Source organism: Polyergus mexicanus, unplaced genomic scaffold (genome assembly GCF_030449975.1).
Source record: "Polyergus mexicanus isolate NDT 795.1 unplaced genomic scaffold, iyPolMexi1.0 SCAF_6, whole genome shotgun sequence".
NCBI classification, from domain to species: Eukaryota; Metazoa; Arthropoda; class Insecta; order Hymenoptera; family Formicidae; genus Polyergus; species Polyergus mexicanus.
In genome coordinates this window covers 10,401,624-10,422,712 of record NW_027223326.1, presented here as the reverse complement: position 1 = coordinate 10,422,712, position 21,089 = coordinate 10,401,624, and the positions used below count along the sequence as shown (strand labels likewise).

At 42.2% G+C, this 21,089-nt stretch overlaps 1 protein-coding gene across 15 annotated transcripts in view; it reads left to right on the top strand.

Moving 5' to 3' along the window:
• Heph (polypyrimidine tract-binding protein 1 heph) overlaps nt 1–21,089 on the top strand; it is a 356,236-nt gene that overhangs the window by 146,342 nt on the left and 188,805 nt on the right. The window contains exon 1 of one of the 15 annotated variants that reach the window (XM_070296912.1): nt 16,088–19,597. The exons of the other annotated variants lie outside the window; for them this stretch is intronic. Coding sequence (XP_070153013.1) covers nt 19,595–19,597 — 3 coding nt within the window. The 5' untranslated portion in view covers nt 16,088–19,594. Of the gene's footprint in view, nt 1–16,087; nt 19,598–21,089 lie in introns of those variants that run through there. 15 annotated transcript variants of the gene reach the window in all.

Below are 21,089 nucleotides of genomic sequence, written 5' to 3'. Positions count from 1 at the left end.
TTGGACATTGAGGGATTTTGACGAGGGATGTAGACGCACGCATTTATTAGAGATAATAGAACAATAAATTATTCTCTAATTAATTTTCACACAAATCATATTCCAACAGAATTTTAACTTGAATTCAGTTAATTAACAAATTATGATTTATTCTGGAATTGTGGCGAAAAATTGAAAATTTTGATGTCAAAAAAAAATATTCTAATCTTTTATCACTCGATTCGCAAAAGTCTCCGCACGGGACATAAAGATCGAACGATATAATCAGTGATGTAAAACAGGATTTTTAGATTGATTTTTATATGGAAACAGGAGGTTGATGCGTAAGCACAGTTGAAAATTTGTTTTCAAGAGTAAGAGAGAGAGACGAGGAGATGAAATAAAACTCGTCTCGCAAAATATCCGATATTTATAGAAGAAAGTTTCCGCGCGCGAGCTTTTAAGAAAAGAGTCTCTAAGAGTCTGATAATTTATTCCGATAGGAATCGATAATTTATTCGTTGAAGAGGATTTATCGGTCGCGCGGTTCGCGTTAGTTCTTAACTTTAATTATGGCTTTATAATCCATGCTTTAATTACGTTCTCATTTATCTACACAATATACAGTTGGTTGTTTTAATATTCAATAAAATAATTGTAAAACTATCTCTTATTGAGGATTTTTTTATTGAATTATTTGTAAGGGAATATTGTTTAAAATTGATATAATTTAAAAATGTTTTATACATATGTTTCTGTGTGCTTGTATGTGTGCTAAACATGATGAATTTAAAAAAAATTAATTAAACAGACAATGTATTTGTGAGAAATAATCCTGTTAAATTCGCAGTTCTCTTGTCATATTATTGCATAATATATAAGTAATATTTGTGTGCATTAATATTTTTATTAAAATATTATATTACGGCTCAATTTATATATCCAATGACGAATATGCGACGCATGTGCGAAATGAATAATGGAAAATTAATATTATAAAATAATAAAATTTACAACATTTTTTTGGTCAATAAATATTGATTAATTTTGAAGTCAGGATATTGAATAAAATTGATAAATAATTTTTAATGACAATATATAATTAAATTTATTTAACTTTACGTAAAAGAGAGATTAAAGTCTCTTATTATCTTACACGACATATTATAAACAGAATAGTGTGTTTTGCGTCGATCTCTATTATAATTACTTTTAATCTTTGACGGCACGAACGTACGTTATTGCTCACCATTTACACAAAGAGCGTAGCAAGGAACCGAGAAGTAAATCAAATTTTAATTACATTAACGCCGCGGTGCATCCAATTAATCTCTTACTCGGCTTCTTGCTCGGTCGACGAAAAGTTTCGTACGCGAGAAATAATTAAAGTCTCTCTCTCATGCTCACAATATTATTCACAGCCCTTTCGATGCAGTCTCGAGAGTATGCTTCTTCAAGTTTCTAGTCCTGGAAAGCTGCACATCTTAAATGACTGCCTATTTAGATGTATTATATATACAATATATATATAAATGTGTGTGTGTGTGTGTGTATGCACACACACACATTGTTCATTCCGATACGTTTCGCGAATCTTTGCCCGAGTCCCGAGTATCGAACTTTTTCATCCATCCATTGTTTCCGGTACGCTCGAGGCAAGTAGTGGTAAATAAGGTATCGGGAGTTTCTTCATAGACAATGGGCTTGTCGCACAATCCGTCCCTCCTCTCCCCTCGCCGGAAATGGGCAAGAACGGTGATACGATGCATCGCTTATAATGTGCTTCGATCGTTTTTCTGCTCTGCCGATACGAGCTTCGCGAAGAGCTTAATTCGTTTGTAACCGTTCGCCGCGTGAGCCTGATGATGAGAATTCTTTTTGATGCAAAATAGGTGCTTAATCTTTAGATAGTCGGGAATGAAGGTATTATCATATACTTTGAAGATTTCGCTTGTGGAAAGAATTAAAAAAAAAAAAAAAAAAAAAAAAAAACTCGGAAGAGCTTTATTCCTCGTTAATGAGAAAGGAAAAAAAAATTCGTCCTATTTATTAAAGTGCAATAAAGGCGGAAGCGAACTCTGCGCAGAACGGCGTGGCCTTTCGATAAACTCTTTCCGCCACAATCCTGGAAAATAACGAAATCGGAATATCCGCGTCGGTAGCAAATAGAAAATTGAGGCCTCGTACGATTTTAGTGCGACTCCGTGTCGAATCTGAAAACGCATATTGCCCCGAGACGTGCTGCTATCTTCCGTTATACCATATAATGCTTCTTCGAAATCGTGTTTCTGAAGAGAGAAAGAGAGAGAGAGAGAGAGAGGCGATAAAGTTCATAACTATATAGAACTATAAAACAGACTAGCCATACTGCGTAAGCGTGCGACTTACACAATACGATACGTATTTTTGTGCTGTGTTATCGTCGCAATGTTTAACCAATATGCATTACGCTGAATTAAAAAAAAATTCTCGCATTGCGCGAGAATCAATATTTTTTATTTTATTATATTTAAAAAAAATTCTACACTTTTTTCTCTCCCCGTTGTTAGATAAAGTAATGATAAAATTAAAATGTTTCAAATTATATTATCAAAGATAAATCTTGATTTTATATTTGATATCATTTAAAGAAAAAGCTAAAGTTGTTATGACGTAAGGATAATACCCGAAGAGAGAGAAGTCGAGAGCTGCGAGGATATAAATATATACTTGTAAAGAGGAGCCGCACAAATTATCTTCTCTTACGTGTTGCTTCTCTCCTCATCCCGTGCCTCCCCACGACCGCTTCTCGCCCTCTCTTTAATCTGGTTTGCGCGAAACAAACAGTTCCCTCAGCCAACGTATAATTGTCCGTAATTCGATCCTCTAACGCAGTTTAAACGCAAAAACTCGCGCGCGATGCAGTCTCTGCCGGTGCGGGTCCGAGCTACGCGCGCTCGTGTGTTTAATTGAGTGTGCTAATTAAGGGTGCGATTGAACTGTACTACGTTACGTGGATCCGTCTCCACACTCCTCTGTGTATATCTCTCTTTCTCTCTGTGGGTGAGTTTGTGTGCGTTGTTGCGCCCATGGATGGTCGAATGTTGCTGGCGTTTGTCCGCGTGGACGATGATCGCCGCGCGTCGAGCTTTTGACCAGAAAGAAAAAAACAATGATACACAAGTATGTACTCGACAAGGTTTGTCGATTGTTTCTGTCTCATTTTTGTTTCCCCCCCCCCCCTCTTTTTTTTTACAACATTTTAAAAACATTTTGCACGTGTCGCAACAATGCGTAACGTGGCTGCGTTTGCCGGCGAAACGCCTTCCTTTTCACGGTCGGAGATCATCCTTTGCAAAATCCTATAATTTCTTTGATGTATTATCAGGTTTCCTTTGTTGTACTTGTAACATTACAGACGGTGGCCTTAAGGGGTTTTTGTTATAGCTTATCTTAATTACGCGGTATCAACGTTTGAAGGGTTATCGCTCTATTGTTATGCAGGATTTTTAGATATGCTAAAGATCCGTGAAAACAAAATCATTGCGCATTTTTAACATTTTATGCACGTAGGTCGAGCGTTACCTATGCATGATATACACTTGGTACTGTTGAATACATAACAGCGATCAGAGAAAACATTCTAAATTCACGACTGTAATCTTCATGTATGACGTATGCTTTTGCAGATTTACGTTTCAAATTTAGCCGGATCTTAGCCGGACAATTTTTTGACGCAATTTTAATTGAGATCATTGTAATGCGAGTCGCGATATAATCTTGGATTAATAACGTCGACTAAATATCAATTTACTTTGCTTTGTCGCACGCGATATGAATGTTATTTGATCGTATCACTAAATATGGCTGCGCGCGAAGAATTATCTATAAATAACATTCAACGGCGCCACACATTCTGTTAGCCTTCGCGGGTCTTTATCTTATCGTTTTCGTTTATGTGTGTGTGATGCACTTTTATGTGGCTTCTCTCAGGAATGAACAAAAAGAATTGTTTTTTTACAGAGAAATTTTATTAATTTTCTCGTGTGCGCAATTACAAATATGAATCATTATTATAATTTATGTTATCCTTAATCTATTAAAATTGCGGGTCCTTAGATAAATCTCATAAATATAGCAATCCGATCACGGATTGACAATCTCTCGTATCATAATGATCCGCCGCATATTTCTTCATATATTCGATCAATTTGCATCGTGGCGTTGCAGCATTGCATCTTTTATTCGCGATCGAATTGCATTCCCGATGCTTACCCACGTTCACATGTACGCGTGAGATTACAGCTGCAATAACGTAAGAAATGTCAGAAGTCGAGTAGACGCAGGAGAGAAGAGAAAACGGAATACGTTAATTACATATCGCGTATAAAATATCACGGTTCGCGGAGCGTATTTTTTGAGTGCATTATCGTTATTATCATTTTTATGACAGCATAAAGCGGGAAAATTCCGTGTTTCATTCTACGCTTCGCTTGTCACAGGGACATCCGCGGGAGATTAAAGGGGAAAGAACTTGATACTTCCGTGTGCATCGGGGATAAATGGGGATGCGACAAAACTAAGAAATCCCCCAACGGGAAAGTCGAACGAAGCTCGAAGGAATTACGCCAATTTGGAGCTGGATACGTAATTCGCGGAACCCTTGGAGCCGGACTTTTCGCGCGATTAATCAAAGTCAGCTCCGGCTGCTTAGAGCTCCGGAAGTCGCTGCTTCGTTCATTTACAGATTACGTTCGCTATTTCGCATCGATCCGCGTTTAAATGTTTCGCCTAATGTGACTTATCTATCTCAAAGCGGTTTGCAAGCAGTAAAGTGGATCCTTTTTTTTTCTTTTTCTTTTTTTCTTTTTTTGGACGACATCTCATGACGTTTAACTTGTTGAGAGAAAAAGGAAAAGAGAAAGAGAGATGCATTATGTAATCTCCACTTTAACTAAAAATTATATATAATATATTGCTTTTTTAATAATAAATAGATAATGATGATTAATTTTTTTTCTATAGTAGCACAATAGAATTGATGCTTCGCGCTTTATGATTTTTTAAGCATAATAATGACTAATGACATTGTTTGTATGAGGAATACGTATTCGTAAGAATTCTCTCATTGAAAATTACTCGAAGACTGTACTTAGAATCTGACGAATTTCTCGTGTACAAGACACCCAATATTATTTCATTCTTGCAGATGACTCGCCTCACGTGTTTCGTCTCCGCGAAGGGCTTCGAACTCCGCGAAGTATGTACATTACAGCTGAGAGCATCTGTCGACTCGTGCGCGTTCACGCGAGTAAACGCGTTACTGTCTGAAAGTTGGCCCCCGAAAATGTGTCTTTCGAGTGAAGGAATTGCAACTGCGGAGCGTCTCTTGAAAACAAAACACATCTGGAGAGGCACGTGCTCCCTCCGCAAAATGTCGCGAAATAATATTCTGTCCGCGTTCGTAGATTCCTAAATAGATTTTTATTCCGAAGCTGGGATGAGAAGAAGAAAATTAAAGTACGATTAAAACTGAGAGTTATCAAACTTGTCGGCGAAATTTAGCAAGTTTTACCTCACATTTAACCATAATGATTGAGAATTAATTAAAGTTGGGAAGGTGATCTTTAAACTTTGATCACGTAAACGATTTTTTTTTTTTATTCGATTAATTTTATTTGCGCGGGTTACTCTATGTGTTACGACGAAGAGAACAATTTGTAAATAGTGCATATTTATTTTGACGGTACATTCTAAGGGAGACCGAGGGAAGGGTACTGCTCTGATTCATGCAAGATTACGCTGCCCGGCTATTATATCTCCTTTTTCATTTCACGAATTTAATAGGCTTAGGACTTATTGGATCCGAAGGTTACACGAGGGTCTGTCCGCGTTGCCTTCCCCGCTTTCGTCAGCTCTTTCCTTCGGCCTTACTTGGCTTTACCTCGGCCTCTCGAGGTATTAGACCAAGAATTTTTATAGAATGCGGTAAAAGTGCCTGAATAGACCGAGAAACGAGAGTACCGTCTTTTACCGGAATAATGTTCGAGTCCTGGCGATGAGGCCGAAAATCGATTAGGAATCTGTTCGCTTCCCTTTCTCTTCGAGACATACGTACGAATCCTCGACAGTTCGCACTTTGCAGCTCATCCGATCGCGAATTCTGCGCATTTTTTCCGCAATGACAGCTACGCGCAGAGATATAAACACCGCTTTACCGGAGCTGTGTTTTTTTATCGGGCCATTGTTGCCCGATTCACAATGAACGTGGAATTTGATACGTTTGCCTTCTTAAGGGTCGCAACTATGTTGCAAATTGTGTCGAATTGTTGGCGGATTTTTTTGCGACGCGAGAGCCGCGTTTTTTTAGAATTGTGCTTTCGATGCGCGTCAGGTCGGTCATTTTTTATCGCGCGCGCCTTTGAAAATTATCAGTTGCGTAAAAAAGAAGTGATTACACACCCTCGCGCGTGTTTGCGATATCCTTATCTCGTTTAACCTTGTCATTCGCGACGAGGAACAAAATAAAGTTACATCACGCGTTATCGTATATTGCGCTATTAGAAGTTGGCGCATGTTTCGTCGCATTTCTTGCGACATATATTTACCGATGAACGCGGAAAGAAATAATGAAATTTTTTTATGTCGTATAAATCAGAAGAATCATCGATAAAGACGAAATTGAGGTAGAAAATACTTAAGAACTTAACGACTTTATATAAGCACGCGATATATATATATCCGATGAGCAGATTAAAATCCATCGGCGATTTCTTGATCCGTTGTGAAATTGAGGCAAACTAGAAGCTCGTAATCATCGAAACTCGTCGACGCTCCGGGAAATTGTTAGATGACGATCTATCATCGGTAATTTAAGAATAACTTCACGCCGTCTTGCATCTGTTACGTAATGATGATCCTCATTTCGCATTCTGACGGAATTGTCAGCAAGAAACGAGCTACGTACACTCGGTTGAGTACACAAGCGCCTAGGTGTACTGTACATACGCGCGCGTGGGTGTATATATTTCGGTCTCTCGAACGAGATCTTAATCGAGAGCCATGGCTCGTTGCGCCGGAGGTAAACTCGAAGATGTCGAAACTAAACGACGAAGATCGGTGGGAGGTGGAGGGGATGGAAAGGGTGCCGATGCAATTCGCGGTAATGATTTATTTACTCGGGTGGGTAGGGTAATGAACTGATGGGAACTTGTTAATCCGGAAGCGCTCCTTGCTCTCGTGTTTGCTCCCGACCGGTAAAAGTTGGCGAACCGAATCGCGCGACGAATTTTCTCCATTAAATCGCTCCGTTTATTCTGCCAGTTCTGATTTATATACGATAAAAATAACTACAAGAATTGCACGAGTTATAAATATAATTGCAGGATGTATAAATGTTTGAATGAAATGGATATTACGGCAGACGATGGACGATAGATAGTAGAGAGTTAATTGTAGACGACGATGCCGAGACGAGACGCATGTCTTTCGCATCTGGCTGTTTGGTCAACAAACGATACAAGAGAAATGTTTTTCGTTGCTTTAGTCGTGCAAACAAGCTCTTTCCCTTCTCCAGATCTTGTTGGCCGTGTCAGGATTCTATTTGCCCGTCGGCTACAAATCACCCGAGTTTTCGATCCTTGCTAATCCTTCGGTTCCGGGGGTGAGGTATCGACGAAAGGGATTTTCGTCTCCGGACCGGACTGCCATGAGCTTTCACTTCTCGTTGTGGATCTCCCGCCAAAGTATCTTCCTTTTCTCCCCGTTTCCTACGCGTTCTCGCGTTTGCGCTCGGATAAGTAAATCCGGCGATAAATTTTTGGGAAAGAGACATTGAGAGGTCGTCATATTGATTTCCTGATGATTTTTTTTTTTATTATTATTATTACCGATATTCTTTTAAAATCGATCAATTATTAACTAAATAATCGAGTTGTTTGATGACCAAAATTTTTCAGTATCTACTACCTATTTTTCGAAATGTCAAAGATTTAAGATCATTAAAATATTTTTAACGTGGAGATTCACAATCTTGAGTTTCTCGAAACTATAAGTCGATCAGTTAAGCATAGGGAGAAAGATACGAAAGACCGGTGAGAGGGTCCAGGAACGTAATCGGCCTGCTGGGAGCTAGAAGAGGCCGATGGAAATCGCGCCAACGTACGACGGTAACTTTCGCGTAGACGAAACCGGCGGAAATGGAGAATCGACCGGTGGAGATCGACCGCGAACAAGGGGCCGAGGGTCTCCCACTTTCTCTCTCTATCTCACGAAATATACATACGTGTGCCCGTCTCGAATCCTCGCTCTCTCCTTCCTCGCACGGTTAAATCCCATCGGAAACTCCAAGTACTCTCCGTGCAGACCGCGGACGGCCGGTCGCTCGGGGCTCTAAATAAATAAAGAGTGACTCGCGAGACGAGCGAATGGTGGATTCGGCGGATTCGAGAAGGATAACGACGGGTGTAGAAGGAGGGGGACATACGATAGAGGGGAAGCGAAAGAGGCGGAGGGTGGTCGGAAGAATGGCAGATCGAGAGGGACCGAGTCGCGCCATGGGAGCCATGCATCAACCCCTATTACCCGCGACAGCCTAACTATTGGCTTTCCACTGGCTGTAACTGAAATCTACAGGAAACCCCCTTCTCCGCATTTATTTTATCTCCCGGCGTCGGGATTAGGCAGATTCTGCGAATTCGCAGCGAGAAAAAGAGATCGACCCTTGCGATATGCGCTTATTGCGCTTGCGAACGCTAATACAACGATCTACAATGAGTCGCTAGTCGCAAGCAAATTCACCAACCACAGTCAATTATTTCAAGAATATTCTTGGAATAATTTGAGCTGTGAGAAGCTGATGGCGGATCTACAGGTTATACGACCGTAAATCGCCGGGAATCCACTGTCAGGATTGGCGTGGATGGATTTAGCTGTATGAGGGATAATCGGACACAGATTTATCAAATATAATAATACTTTTATTATCTCGCGTACAAACTCGCATTATCACCCTTAGCGTTTGGTCAAAAGAATACTTTCCAGTTTCGCAGTCGAACACCGTCCTATTGTAGACGGGCTTAAGAGACCGAAACTCTAAATATCCTTAAAAAAAAAAAAAAAAAATTAGAGACATATATTTCGATATATAATCTAACATAAGAATTATAATTCTGAATTAATCGGTTAATATTTTAATGTTTCACAAATTGAGAAAGAAGATATATCTTAATTTTTTTTAGAAAAAAGTATATAGAAAGATCATAAAACAAACCCTTTTAAATAAATTTACTCTTGATACTTGTTATAATAAACTACTTTTTTCTTATCACTAATCTTATCATTAATCTGCATAGAAATTTTTCGGAGAAAATTTTTATGTATTATATATGAAACTGAAATAATATATATATGATACACATGAGAAACTTTTGATCATGGTAATAAAAACACTCCGCAATAATTATTAGCATTTTTAAGATTGTAGCTTTTATAATGCTGCTAAGTGATAAAAGCAATCTTCTTACGCGTTGAAATGTACCCACGCTATCTTAAACATGAATTATAGAAAACCTTAACATTTTTCATCTCCCTACATTAACATCTTCATCTTTCAAAGGACTGCGAATCTATAAAGCTCTGTATTTTACGTTCATTATGATCCATCCGTCATCGTCGCTCTATTTTTTATCTTTCCTGTTATCGTGAAAACATGCCTGTCACGGTTGCGAAACCGTGATGACTGACCATAGAGAGTAAGGGGGAGGAGGGGGGGGGGAGGGAGAGAGGGATGGCTATAGCGGCGAGATAAAGAGCGATTCGCTGCCGTAAGAATTTTCCGCCGCATCGCGTGACTTCCGGCGGATAAAATCGGTTCCGTCGAGAAATCCGCCGGAAAACCTTTGGTTTTTGATCGTCGGGGGATGATTAGGCGGCTAACTAGCCGCCGCCGCGTGTAATATATCTCGTGGTCGTTCCCGCCTCTACTTTTCTCTCTCGACAAAGCGTAAAACGATGCGCGCGCGTGATCGCTATTTATTATCGAACAACATATTTCATTCTCGATCTCGTGCATCATGCGAAAAATACGAGACCTTCCCCCTAATATGACAGTTTATAAATCGTCCATTTTGGGAAAGCATACGATTACGTATTTTGGTTAATGAGTTCGTCGTTATATTGCTCATCATATTTTGCATTTCCGTTTTGCATTGAAATGTTTATCTGACGGGCGCTCGTTAGCGCGAATATCGAATCTCTATATTTGGAACTTCGCGTTTGGAGACGTTAAATTTAGAGTAGACGCATAATACCGCGATTAATATCAAAGTTTCGTTAACGTGCGTCGATTCGGGTTGTTTTTTTGGGGGGGGGGGGCTATCTGATATTTTACTCGAAGCATCCGTGTAATCTTAAAGAAAAGGCGAATTATACTAGTAAGGTAAATTGATCGCGAGAAAGATATATTTTATTATATATATATATATATGACAATTGCTGTGATTTTATTCAACATATTCTGTCAAACGGAGATGATTCCGTTAATAAAGCGAAAGAACTTTCCACACTTGCACAAACTCGCCTTCTTTTATTTTTATATTACACTTTGTGATTGCGTAATCGATCCCGCGAACTCGTCGCGAGTCTATTTCCTCCGCTAATTTTTCATACGTCCAGATTCGTCAGTTATAGCGCAAAAATATGAATGGCGAGAAAAGAGTGACCGGATAATTCGAACGGATATTTTCTGGAAACGAAACGAGCGAATTCCCGGAGGGGTCAAAGTTTTCCGCAAGCGAAAAAGAGATATGGCGGATTTTTGTTCTTCGCATTAATTTCGATAATTTCGATCGCCGAGCACTGAACGTAGGGACAACAGTTATCAGTCGGAATCCATGATGCATAATTTCGTTTGGACGAATCATTACTGCGGTCATCCGCGAACGGTGCGCCAAATTCGTTTACACGGCAGCTGTCCCATCCATGTTAAATTACGGCGGATGATTGATTGTGCCGAGTAAGCGGACGATTGACGGAAAGATTGCTCGGAGTTAACGCGAGAAATCGCAATGGATTATTATCGGGAACGATTATGAAAATCGAACACTCGACTCGTAATCGAGTCTTCGAGAAGGCGCGGGTAACGAGATGATTTTGCAATACCGAATTATTTCGGGATCATCGCTTCGACAGAAATATAATATATGTACGTGTTAATGACTGTACGACATGTGTTAATTCCGCTGTCATTTCGTCTCGACGCGCGCGATTATCAAACTCATCTCTCTCTCCTTATTAATACACTTGATAAAATAACATTGTTTTCCACTGACATTGGCAGAGATCAAAGTTATTAAACTGTCACATGTTTCTTCTCTAAGGAAAATCTGTTCTTTAGCGAAGACGCACACACGTTCCGTTTCTTACACGTAAAAGCTGTCTAAATATTAGAAGCGATAATACGATCGCACCGCGAGTCGGTATTTTTTGTCGCTGAACTCGGAGAATATCGCGCTCGACGGTATCCAGAAATAGTTGAAGGGTGCGCGGAGAGGGGATGGGGATGGAGGGCATCGAATAGATTAAACGGCGAGTGCCGCAGCTGTCGCACGGCATTTCGAGATTTTCGACTTCCCGATTTCGCGCAGGCAGATCCTCTTTGCGTTCCCCCTCCGGGCCGGCTCGGCGGCGCTCAAGTTAATTCTTAACGTACGTTGCGATTTCGCGATCTGCATACTGCTTACTCCTCGAGTAATTTCGCCGGGGCTTAGAGAAGGACGAGGAGCCCCGCCGGGAGGGCGCGAAACGGTTTGCCTGGCGTATTAAGTCGTCGGCAGGGCGGGATTAACGATCGTTCTAAAGCTCCTCGCGATTTCGTTTTCGCACTTACCCCCGCGATGCGCGGCTGTGTGCGTTATTAGGACCCTATTAGCGCTATATTAGGGCAGGTTTGTAGCAATTCCCGGTCCCTATCGGCTGACGCGATACGCGCCTCCGTTCTGAGAACGATTAGGTTTCTGCGAGCACCGGAAATTTAACGCCAAACTTGGCACAATTAAAAGCTAAGACACTTTTCATTATAATAAAATTAATATAAATTAATTTATGTTTTTAAATGTATTTTGTTATACAACACATTATTTGCGAGATAATATCACATACATGTCTCATAAATATATACGTTATGTATGAAGCACTTACTGAGCAAACTAAGAAATATTATATTAGGGCAGAGCGTGAGAATTTGCTCTTCGCTTCATCTTTTCTGATAATTACGACAGTCCTAAATATGTACATAAAGTTAACACGATGAAAGGTATAAAGATTAAATGATAATTAATTAATGTATGATTAAATATGAAATTTCTCACAGCATCTATATATATTTCATTTGATGAGAAGCAATAATTGCTACATATAAATTGAGTTATTATATTAATTAATAAATATGTCATATACATACATCTGTATTTCTATTTTATATTATTATCTATATTATTCTATATTTTTTATATCAATATTATATCTATATTTATATTATTTGTTATTATATATATATATATATAATATGAATAAGCTAATTGTACTAGGGAAAGTATCTAGCGATAAACAGTAGATAAAGCTTTAATTTAGCAGATGACCTCACTAATTAATTTTATCTCTATATTATTTCGTGTTATTCTCTACTGGATAGAAATCTTTTGACGTTTGTTTGAATCAACAATCCGTATTATTGCATTAATACAGCGTCGTCCGTGTGTTCCATGTATATAATTCCAGTATTAATTTCTGTTACAGGTAAGCGCTGCCGCGGCCCCTTTGACATCGTTTTCTCCGGCATACAAAGCTTTTAGTAAGTTAATTAAACTTTCCATAAGGAGAAGAGGTGCGGCGGCCTTTTAGTCGCGCGGCTTTAATTTCGTTGACGTAATTAAAAATATGTATAAAACGCGACCGATAATGAACGTTAAAGCGATTGCGTGATACGCGGTTTTAGTCGGGCAAGGATCAAAGCGAAAATTAATCCGGGTAAACTTGTCGAAAATTGCGCGCGACATTCTGTCGCGTCGCTTGACGATTGTGCCCGGCTTTTTGGAAGATTTTGTGCATCGCGATTGTTGAACATTTTCCCGACAAAATGGGAATCACTTCGTCTCTCACACATTGATCGCATTCTGTTCTGCGTGAAGTTAAACAAGGTTTACTAGATTTTCCGCCATTTATTATAAATCTATAGGTTTTTTTTTTTTTTTTTTTTAAATATGAAACTATGGCAAATAGTTGGATTTCTATCTAAAAGGCTTTATTTTTGTTTCATTGTTCACCGATTTGTATTTTATAACGTTTTAGTTTCTGTATTTGACGATAGATATTTTAAATATATAAGAGTGCAGTTTAAATGGAATGACGTTTAAAAATATAACGTGTAGATAGAAAACAGTATTGCAGTGCGCACATTGTGAAGTTTATTAAAAATCGCTGAGATAAACCTTTCTGCGACGAGTGTGCTCAAGAGAGGTACGACTTATAATTTGAAATCTGCAAATATTTGCCAATTTGCTATATGTTTTTACATAACAGTACGGTTTTTATACAATTTTACATGACAAGCTTGATACTCCGGACAAAGCGCCCTTTCTGAAAGTTGAAAGCATTTACAATGACGGATACTCCATTTTTAGTTTTTATAATAGCGTTCCTCTCTTACATCACCAACATTTTTTTTTTTAAACAGAAGCATATCTCTGACGTATAACAACTTCCCAGAAGAATTCTTCGTGCCGATTTATTAAAACGGAACTCGTTATACTCGTTATACGTTTAGGAAACCATGAGCGTTTTTAACATTTCGTATCTCTTTCATTATATATCAATGAATAAGAAAGAGTAAATCGCATCGCATTTTTCGATCGATTGCTTTAATTCGACCATAATTAAAAGCGGTTGATGTAAATTTCATATAAACGTTGACACGCCTCTCTTTGATCTCTTCGTTCCTTCGATATTCCCTTTGGCACAATCTCTTGTGTCTCGATACTTGCAACCTTCCTCGACAATCATGTTACTGCGTTTCCAGGCGGTTAGTGAAGTGCCCTTGTAAACGACGATCAAATCGTTCACATACGACTATCGATTCTGATTCTGAGGTCTGGTTTCTGCGGTTTCGAATTCGTCGATCGAACAATCGGCTCCAAAGAATCCATCGAAACTCTTCACGGTAGGCGGTTCTTCTGCCGTTCTGACGTCAAGGACGTCGAGATGGAAGGAGGTGATTATGCTCGAATCCCTTTTCCCCCGTCTCTCTCTCTCTCCTTCTGTCTTTCTCTGACTCTTTGCGTCCTCCCTCTTTTTACTTCGTCTAACTCTCTCTTCGCGAAAACAGTAATCTCCGCATCGAACAAACACTCCGAACTCGCTGAAGAAGAACGTTCGTCGAACGAATGGCAATGCGCGACCCTACCCTCTTCACACTTATATCTTCCTCTTTCTTCGCCAACTTGAAAATCAGCGATTCACTTTCCTTCCCCCTCGCTCTCAATCCCTATTCCCGGCTCGCTTCCCGGCCCATTCTTGCAGATGCACTCACGAGGCTTCTGTTTACGCGTTCCCCTCCGTTATTTGTCTCTGAAACTTTTTCATCTGCTCGACTGGCGGATGCTCGCTACGCGAAAGTTTCGCTTGTTTTAGCGGGCGCGGGCCTATTGCTATAACGGGTCGGACTGAGTGGAGGCAACCATTTGCGACGTCGGTGCTTTATCGCCATCCATTGAACTTCTTCAGTGTACTTTTCCCTGGGAGCGCTATCGTTAAGCGGCGCGCACCACAGTTATAGCTATGACGATGCACGTTAAAAGAAACGAGTTCGCTGATGTTTCAATCTTAAACTCCGGCTATTATGTTAATTACCTTCGACGAGTAGGACCCGCTTGAGTATTGCCGAGAGAACATTTCCGCTGCTATATCAATTTCAGAATATCTTTTGCGTTTGAAGCAATTAGAATCGAGATCATTCGGTAGAATGAAAATTGGCGATTAGATAAAATGTCAAACCGCTTTTCATTGTGTTTATTGTGATATCTTTATATGTTTTGTTTATAGGGGAATATATGTACATTTAACCATGATATTCGCATTATTTGAGAGTTTATCTGCGAGATTGCTGATTAATATAATAATCGAAATTATATCAGATCTTTGATAATGTCACATGTATCGGTAGATATAGGAGAATTTTTCAACGCGAGCTTTTACGTATAATGTTAATATATCATTTTGTATTATTCTATCAAATTTACATCTTCCGTTAAAAATTGCTAACGATGAAAATTTGAGATTTACCCAGGTGTGTATTAATGCAATGCATCTGAAATTGCTCGGGTAGTGCATCTCCTTAAATCTTCCTAACGTATAGCAGGTGGTCTCTCACGGAGAGAAACCGAGTAGAATCTTGGCTCGCTCGCACGGAAGACCTAGGATCCGTTCTGGCGCATAATAAATACAAGCTCTTTTCTCCCCTCGCATCCCCCCGGGTAGACGGGGGGGTCTGTTTCGCGGCGGCGGGGTGGAAAGCTTAAGAAGAGCGATTTCGGGATCGCGGTGGCGCCTCTCGGATGGACGCGTCCGCGCGTGGCGGAATCGGCCGGGGGCAGCGTGTTGTCGGGGATGTCGGAAGGGCTCGCGCGAGAGGAAGGTGGTAGTTCACCGTTGAAGGCGTGGAGAAGGCGACAAGGGAGGAACAGGCCAGAGGGAAAGAAAGAGAAGAGGGAGAGAGAGGACTCGCGAGAACTCCACCGCCGCCGCCGCCGCCGCCACCGCTGCCTGCGTCGCGCAGACTCGACGGACTTCGTACGAGCTCGCGTCCTCTCGGCGCGTTCCTGCACCCCATTGGTTCCGCGTCACCGTTTACGCGGTGGGGATCGAGAAAGGCGCGTATACGCTGTAATCCAACTCTGCGGCCGCAGCAACGGTGGAAGCGGCAGCGGCAACAGCAGCAGCAACAGCAGCCAGCAGCAGCGGCGCGGGCGGTGGCGGTGGCGGTGGCGGCGGTGGCGGTGGCGGCGGCGGCGACGGCGCGGAAGCTTACGCGGCGCCGCGCGAGAGAGACGCTCCTCAGTTGTGTCAAGCTAGGCGATCGAGTAGGACGCACTTTAATCGTTCCGCCTCCGAGTTACACTCTCTCTCTTTCACGAACACACACACACACACATACACACCCACACACACTCTTTCCTCCTTTTTTTTCTTTCCTTCTTCTCTTCCTTCGCCTCTGCCACGTCTGTCCTCTCCACGCTACTCCTTCACAATATATCGACACATATATCGCTACATAACGCCAAGCACGCACACGCAAAGCGCGAGGCCCGCAACATAAGCGCTCGTACGATATACGCACACACAGACAGACACACACGCGCCACCCATACGTCGGCCTTCGCTTCCTTTTTTCCCTTCGCGCGAATATTCGAGTTCCTTGGCTTTCGTATTAATCCTCTTCCGTCTCGACCGGCGAAATACGCGCGCGTACGGATCCCGAACAGACGTCATCCTCATCCACGTCGCCGTCGCCGTTCGCCGTCTCTGTCCGCTCGCGACAGCCTGAGAAACGCAACCGCGAAGAAGAGAGAAGGCGAAGAAGTAACGCGCCAGCAAGACCACGTGATCAACGTTTCCAGTACACGCTTAAACGCTACCTCGTTTTATCGCACTCGTTTTCTCACTCTCTGTCTCTCTCTCTCTTTCTCTCTCTTTCTCTTTGTATGCCGAGTACGCATGCATAAAAGCAGCCTCCTGATTGCGCGCCCTATTGTCTCTTCTCTTTGAGTCCGTGTGTGTGTGTCTGTGTGTGCCGAGCGCAAGCCACTGGTTATCGTTGGAGCGATAGCTTTGCGGAACTGGATTTTGAGCAGTTCAAGGTCGTCGTCGTCGTTTTCGTCGTCGTCGTTAAATCTTTTTCGTGACACACACACGTCGACCGGGAAAAATCAAACTGGGCTGACTCCGCAAAGGACTGTTGATCGGCGCCCAGGGGTTTCTTTCGATCACCTGATTGCTGCCGTAAAGAATATGTCAAGCGATATGAATGAAAGACCGCTGCAAAAAATTTCGAGAAATTGACATTCCATAAGAAAAGTCTCCCCCCCCCCCCCCTGAGAATCGAGGATAATCGATATTAGAAGTTAATATGAATACATATGAATATACGATAATATGAATACATATCTTTGAAAAAAAGAAAAGAGAGAAAAAAAAACGCGAGACCGACCACGCGACTGTTCTCACGCGACTTTATAGCGGTTCTCCCGCCGACAGTCTCAAGTAAGAGCGATCGAGAAAGAAAGAAAGAAAGAAAACAGCGGCGAAAAGAGAGATGTTTTTCGCCCAGGCGATTAAAAATATCGTTAATTAAGTCATTTCTAAATAATAATCGTTCGAACGTTAAATTATCGAGAGTAATCTCGCGCGAGACTTAAGAGAGATCGAATAATAGAGGGGAGAATTCCGGCTATTTTTTTTTTCTAGGTACGTATGTGTGTAAAACGTGTCTTGATAAGTTATTAGATCTAAATATAAGAGTAAGATATAGGGAAAAAAAAAAGAGATTAATAAACAATCGCGTCATCTACCGTTGTAGGTGACCGTCGAGGAACAAAGAGAATCGCGTCAAGACAATCAATTGTAACTGTAGTGGATTTGGGACATATCGAGGGAAAGAGAGGGGAAGTATCTGCGACTTTTTCTCGGTTAAAGCGGAATAATGTACGTGTCTATTGCGAAATAAGAGGTCGCGAGCGATCGACTTTCGTGTCTTTATGTGATCTCCAGCCTCTATCGATTCTACGCGTATACACGCTCTATATCAATATCTATATATTATATACATACATTTGTACGTACATATCCAATCGATGCGCCGCGAGAGTCGCTAACGCGTGATTCGAATCCAGCAGGACAAGGAAAAGATAAGCGGTAGCGGGTTTAAGCCAATTAGAAGATAAAGAAGAAAACTTGAGGATCTCTTTCCCTGGTCTCTGGCAATAGGACTGCTCTCTGTCAATCTTCGTGACAATCATTTTCAGCTAGTTCTCTTAGTGCGTAATCTCGAGGTGTTCTCACCTTCTTTTCGATAGGATAACATTCGAATTAGTAGAAGGAACTAACATAAAGGGAAGAATAGAAAGAAGAAAAAAGCAGAGGATTAAAAGAAGAAGAAAAAATTTCGCATACCTACGTCGTTTCAATTACACGTACGAGCAAGAGAATTGCGCGAAGCGAGAGACGAGCTTATTTCTCTGTCTCTTTCTCTCTCTCTCTCTCTCTCTCGCGCCTCTTCCGCACTCTAAGTACATATTTAATCCGCACGCGTTAAATTCCCCTCTCTTTCTGTCCGTCGCTACTCGCCCCTTCTCCGCGCGGACAACTCCCCTAACGCGTGGTTGTAACTGTTTTTCGCCCTTCCACTCGCTCGTATATATATATATATATACATACACACACACACACACACATCATAGCACACACACAACACATCGACAATCATCCAGAGCTACTGTCGACGACGCGTTCGCGCGTTCGTTCCTAGTTTTAGAAAATAAAACTCGCATATACGTCTCACTTAAGGATCTCCTCCGTCTCGATCTCGCACGTGTAGATAGATAGCGCTTAAATCACGTTGTTGTATCCGATATTGATAAGAATAGCGCGTGTGCATGTGTTTACGTGTGTATGTGTGTATAGCTCGTAAAAGTAGAGTTCGGTCTGTTCGATATACTCTCGTCTACGTACGATACCAAAGTCCTGTCTTTTGCTAGTCAAGGAGGCTATTATCGAACGCGCGTCCGAACGACTATTCGCTGTTCGCCATCTCGATCGCTCTCTCTTTGTTGTTCTGTCGGCGTAACGATCGTCGTAACGAGAAATCGGCCGATTGCCGAGAGGAAGGGAAACCAACAGGTCGGTCGAGCGTCCTGTCCCAAGAAGGGGGGACGACGTCGACGTGGAGGCAACGAAAATAAGAGAGACGCGAGAAAGACGAGTGTCCCTGAACGGGGGGGACCGATCAAGGGGAGTGGACAAGGGAGGATATTACTCGTTCAAGCTGTGGTGGCCCTCGTTCGAGTGGAGCCGCTCGTGCAAAACGGAAACTGCTCGCTGCCAGGCCGCGTCGCTGGAACGTGCCTGCTGGAACTCACAGGAACGCGCGCGGACCCTCTGGGGCCTGCAACAGTCGTTCGCGGCCGCGGCAAATCGCAATCTCTTCTTGCATCCCGCATCGCCGGGTAAGTCCTGGCTCGCCGAGACGGTGGTCGGCGCTGACGAGGCACGTATCTCCCCCATCACCACGTATTATCATTCGTACCCGTTCGTCCCGGGTGGTGCGGTGCCCCTGCCTCCGCCCCTGCTAAACGGCATCAACAATCCGGCGGCAGCAACGATCACCCCGGGGCTGGTAGGACATCTCTTCGGTGCTCAGCAGGCCTGCAATCTCGCCTGCACCTGTTCTTGCAACATCGTTGCTAACTGCAACCCCCATCATCATCAGCACCACCATCAGCAGCATCAGCAGCAACAGCAGCAGCATCACAGGACACTCGGCACTACGGCGGTCCTGCTGCAACCGGTTGATCATATCAAAGACACTATGGTGAGTCTATCTTTTTCCGCTTAATCGTTGCTACGAGGAACGAGCTCCGTTCAAGGTTGGTCTATTTTTTGATGATTACGATTATTCGACGATAACTTTGAAAATTCCATAGAAATTATCATCGCAAGACGTTATGGAGAATATATTTGATAACATTTTATTTTATTTTTTAATTTTAAACAATATGCAAATGACGGCATTGCCTATTAGCTTTCAACTTTTGAAAATTGCCCGTGAAATCTATCTAGAATTAATTAATTAATTTTTGTTATATAATCTTCGATTATTATATCGATTGGTCGCCTTGCTCTCTTCGTGCAATTATGATTTCGCGCGAGAATCAACCGTCAACTTCGCATCTCGTTATATTCGCAATCTTGACAATGGCGCTACACCCAACGGGAATCTCAAGTATCCGCGTATTTCGACGTGTCACCGAAGACGAAGTCTCACGGGGGTTCCTCGAGGTAACGAACCCTCCGGCAACCGAGTAACGAGGCTACTTACTACGAGAGCACGAGTAATACTCTCTCGGGCGTAAGATAGAGAAGGCGGTGAATCAGGAATGGATTTAGTCGCGACGAGCCACGATGAATTACTTCCTACGTTTGCCGTGTAAACAGAAGGGGGAGAATACCCCCTTACCGAAAACACGCTCCTTTCTCTTCGCCGCTCGGTAAACGTTTCGTGGGATGACGGTGATGAGGGGGAAAGCGGGAATAGGGCGGATAACGCTTTAAATCCCGGACTGCGTTACGGGGGCATCCTCTTTAATCCTTCGATCGACAGGTGTCGAGCGAGAGAAGAGAGAGACGGAGAAGGAGACTTGCGGGAGGGTGTCCCGCATCGCGACGTGACATCCCACGATCGCGAGAATCCCGAACAAATCTACCCACCCTTTCCATCTGATCGAATGATCGGCATCGTCGTCGTCGAACCTAATTTTCGTTTCCCGTTTCTCCTTCGGTCTCTTGCCGTCTCGTTTCCACCCTCGTACCCGAGTTACCGCGCTTCGTCGAGCACGTAGCGAAAGAATCACATTATCGCTGCCGGCAAGATGTTATCGATATATTGCAGTCTCTCTCTCTCTCTCTCTCTTTCTCTTGCTTTTTCCCGCACGCGTGTTACGCGCGTTTAATTGGCGCACGTATAATCTCGAACCGCCCCGCAGTTGTTGGAGCGCGAAACTTGCCGCGCATAGTATGGAAGTCAAGACGAGGCGTATCGGAAGGGATTTGCAAAGTTTGTTTTATCACGTTTGCTCTACCTACTTATCTACGTATCTATGTGCACGCCGAGATTCCGCCGAGATATAGTTTGAGCCTAAAAAGATATCTAATAATCGTTCGATTTGTCGGAGTGTCGTAATTTCGCGTGCGAGGAGAAAATTTCTTACTTAATGTCGCCGCGAGTCGAATTAAAAATGGATGCTTCGAGTTTCGCTGAATATTCCACGGTTATCCGCAGTTGGCGCTTCCTATGAATGAAGCTT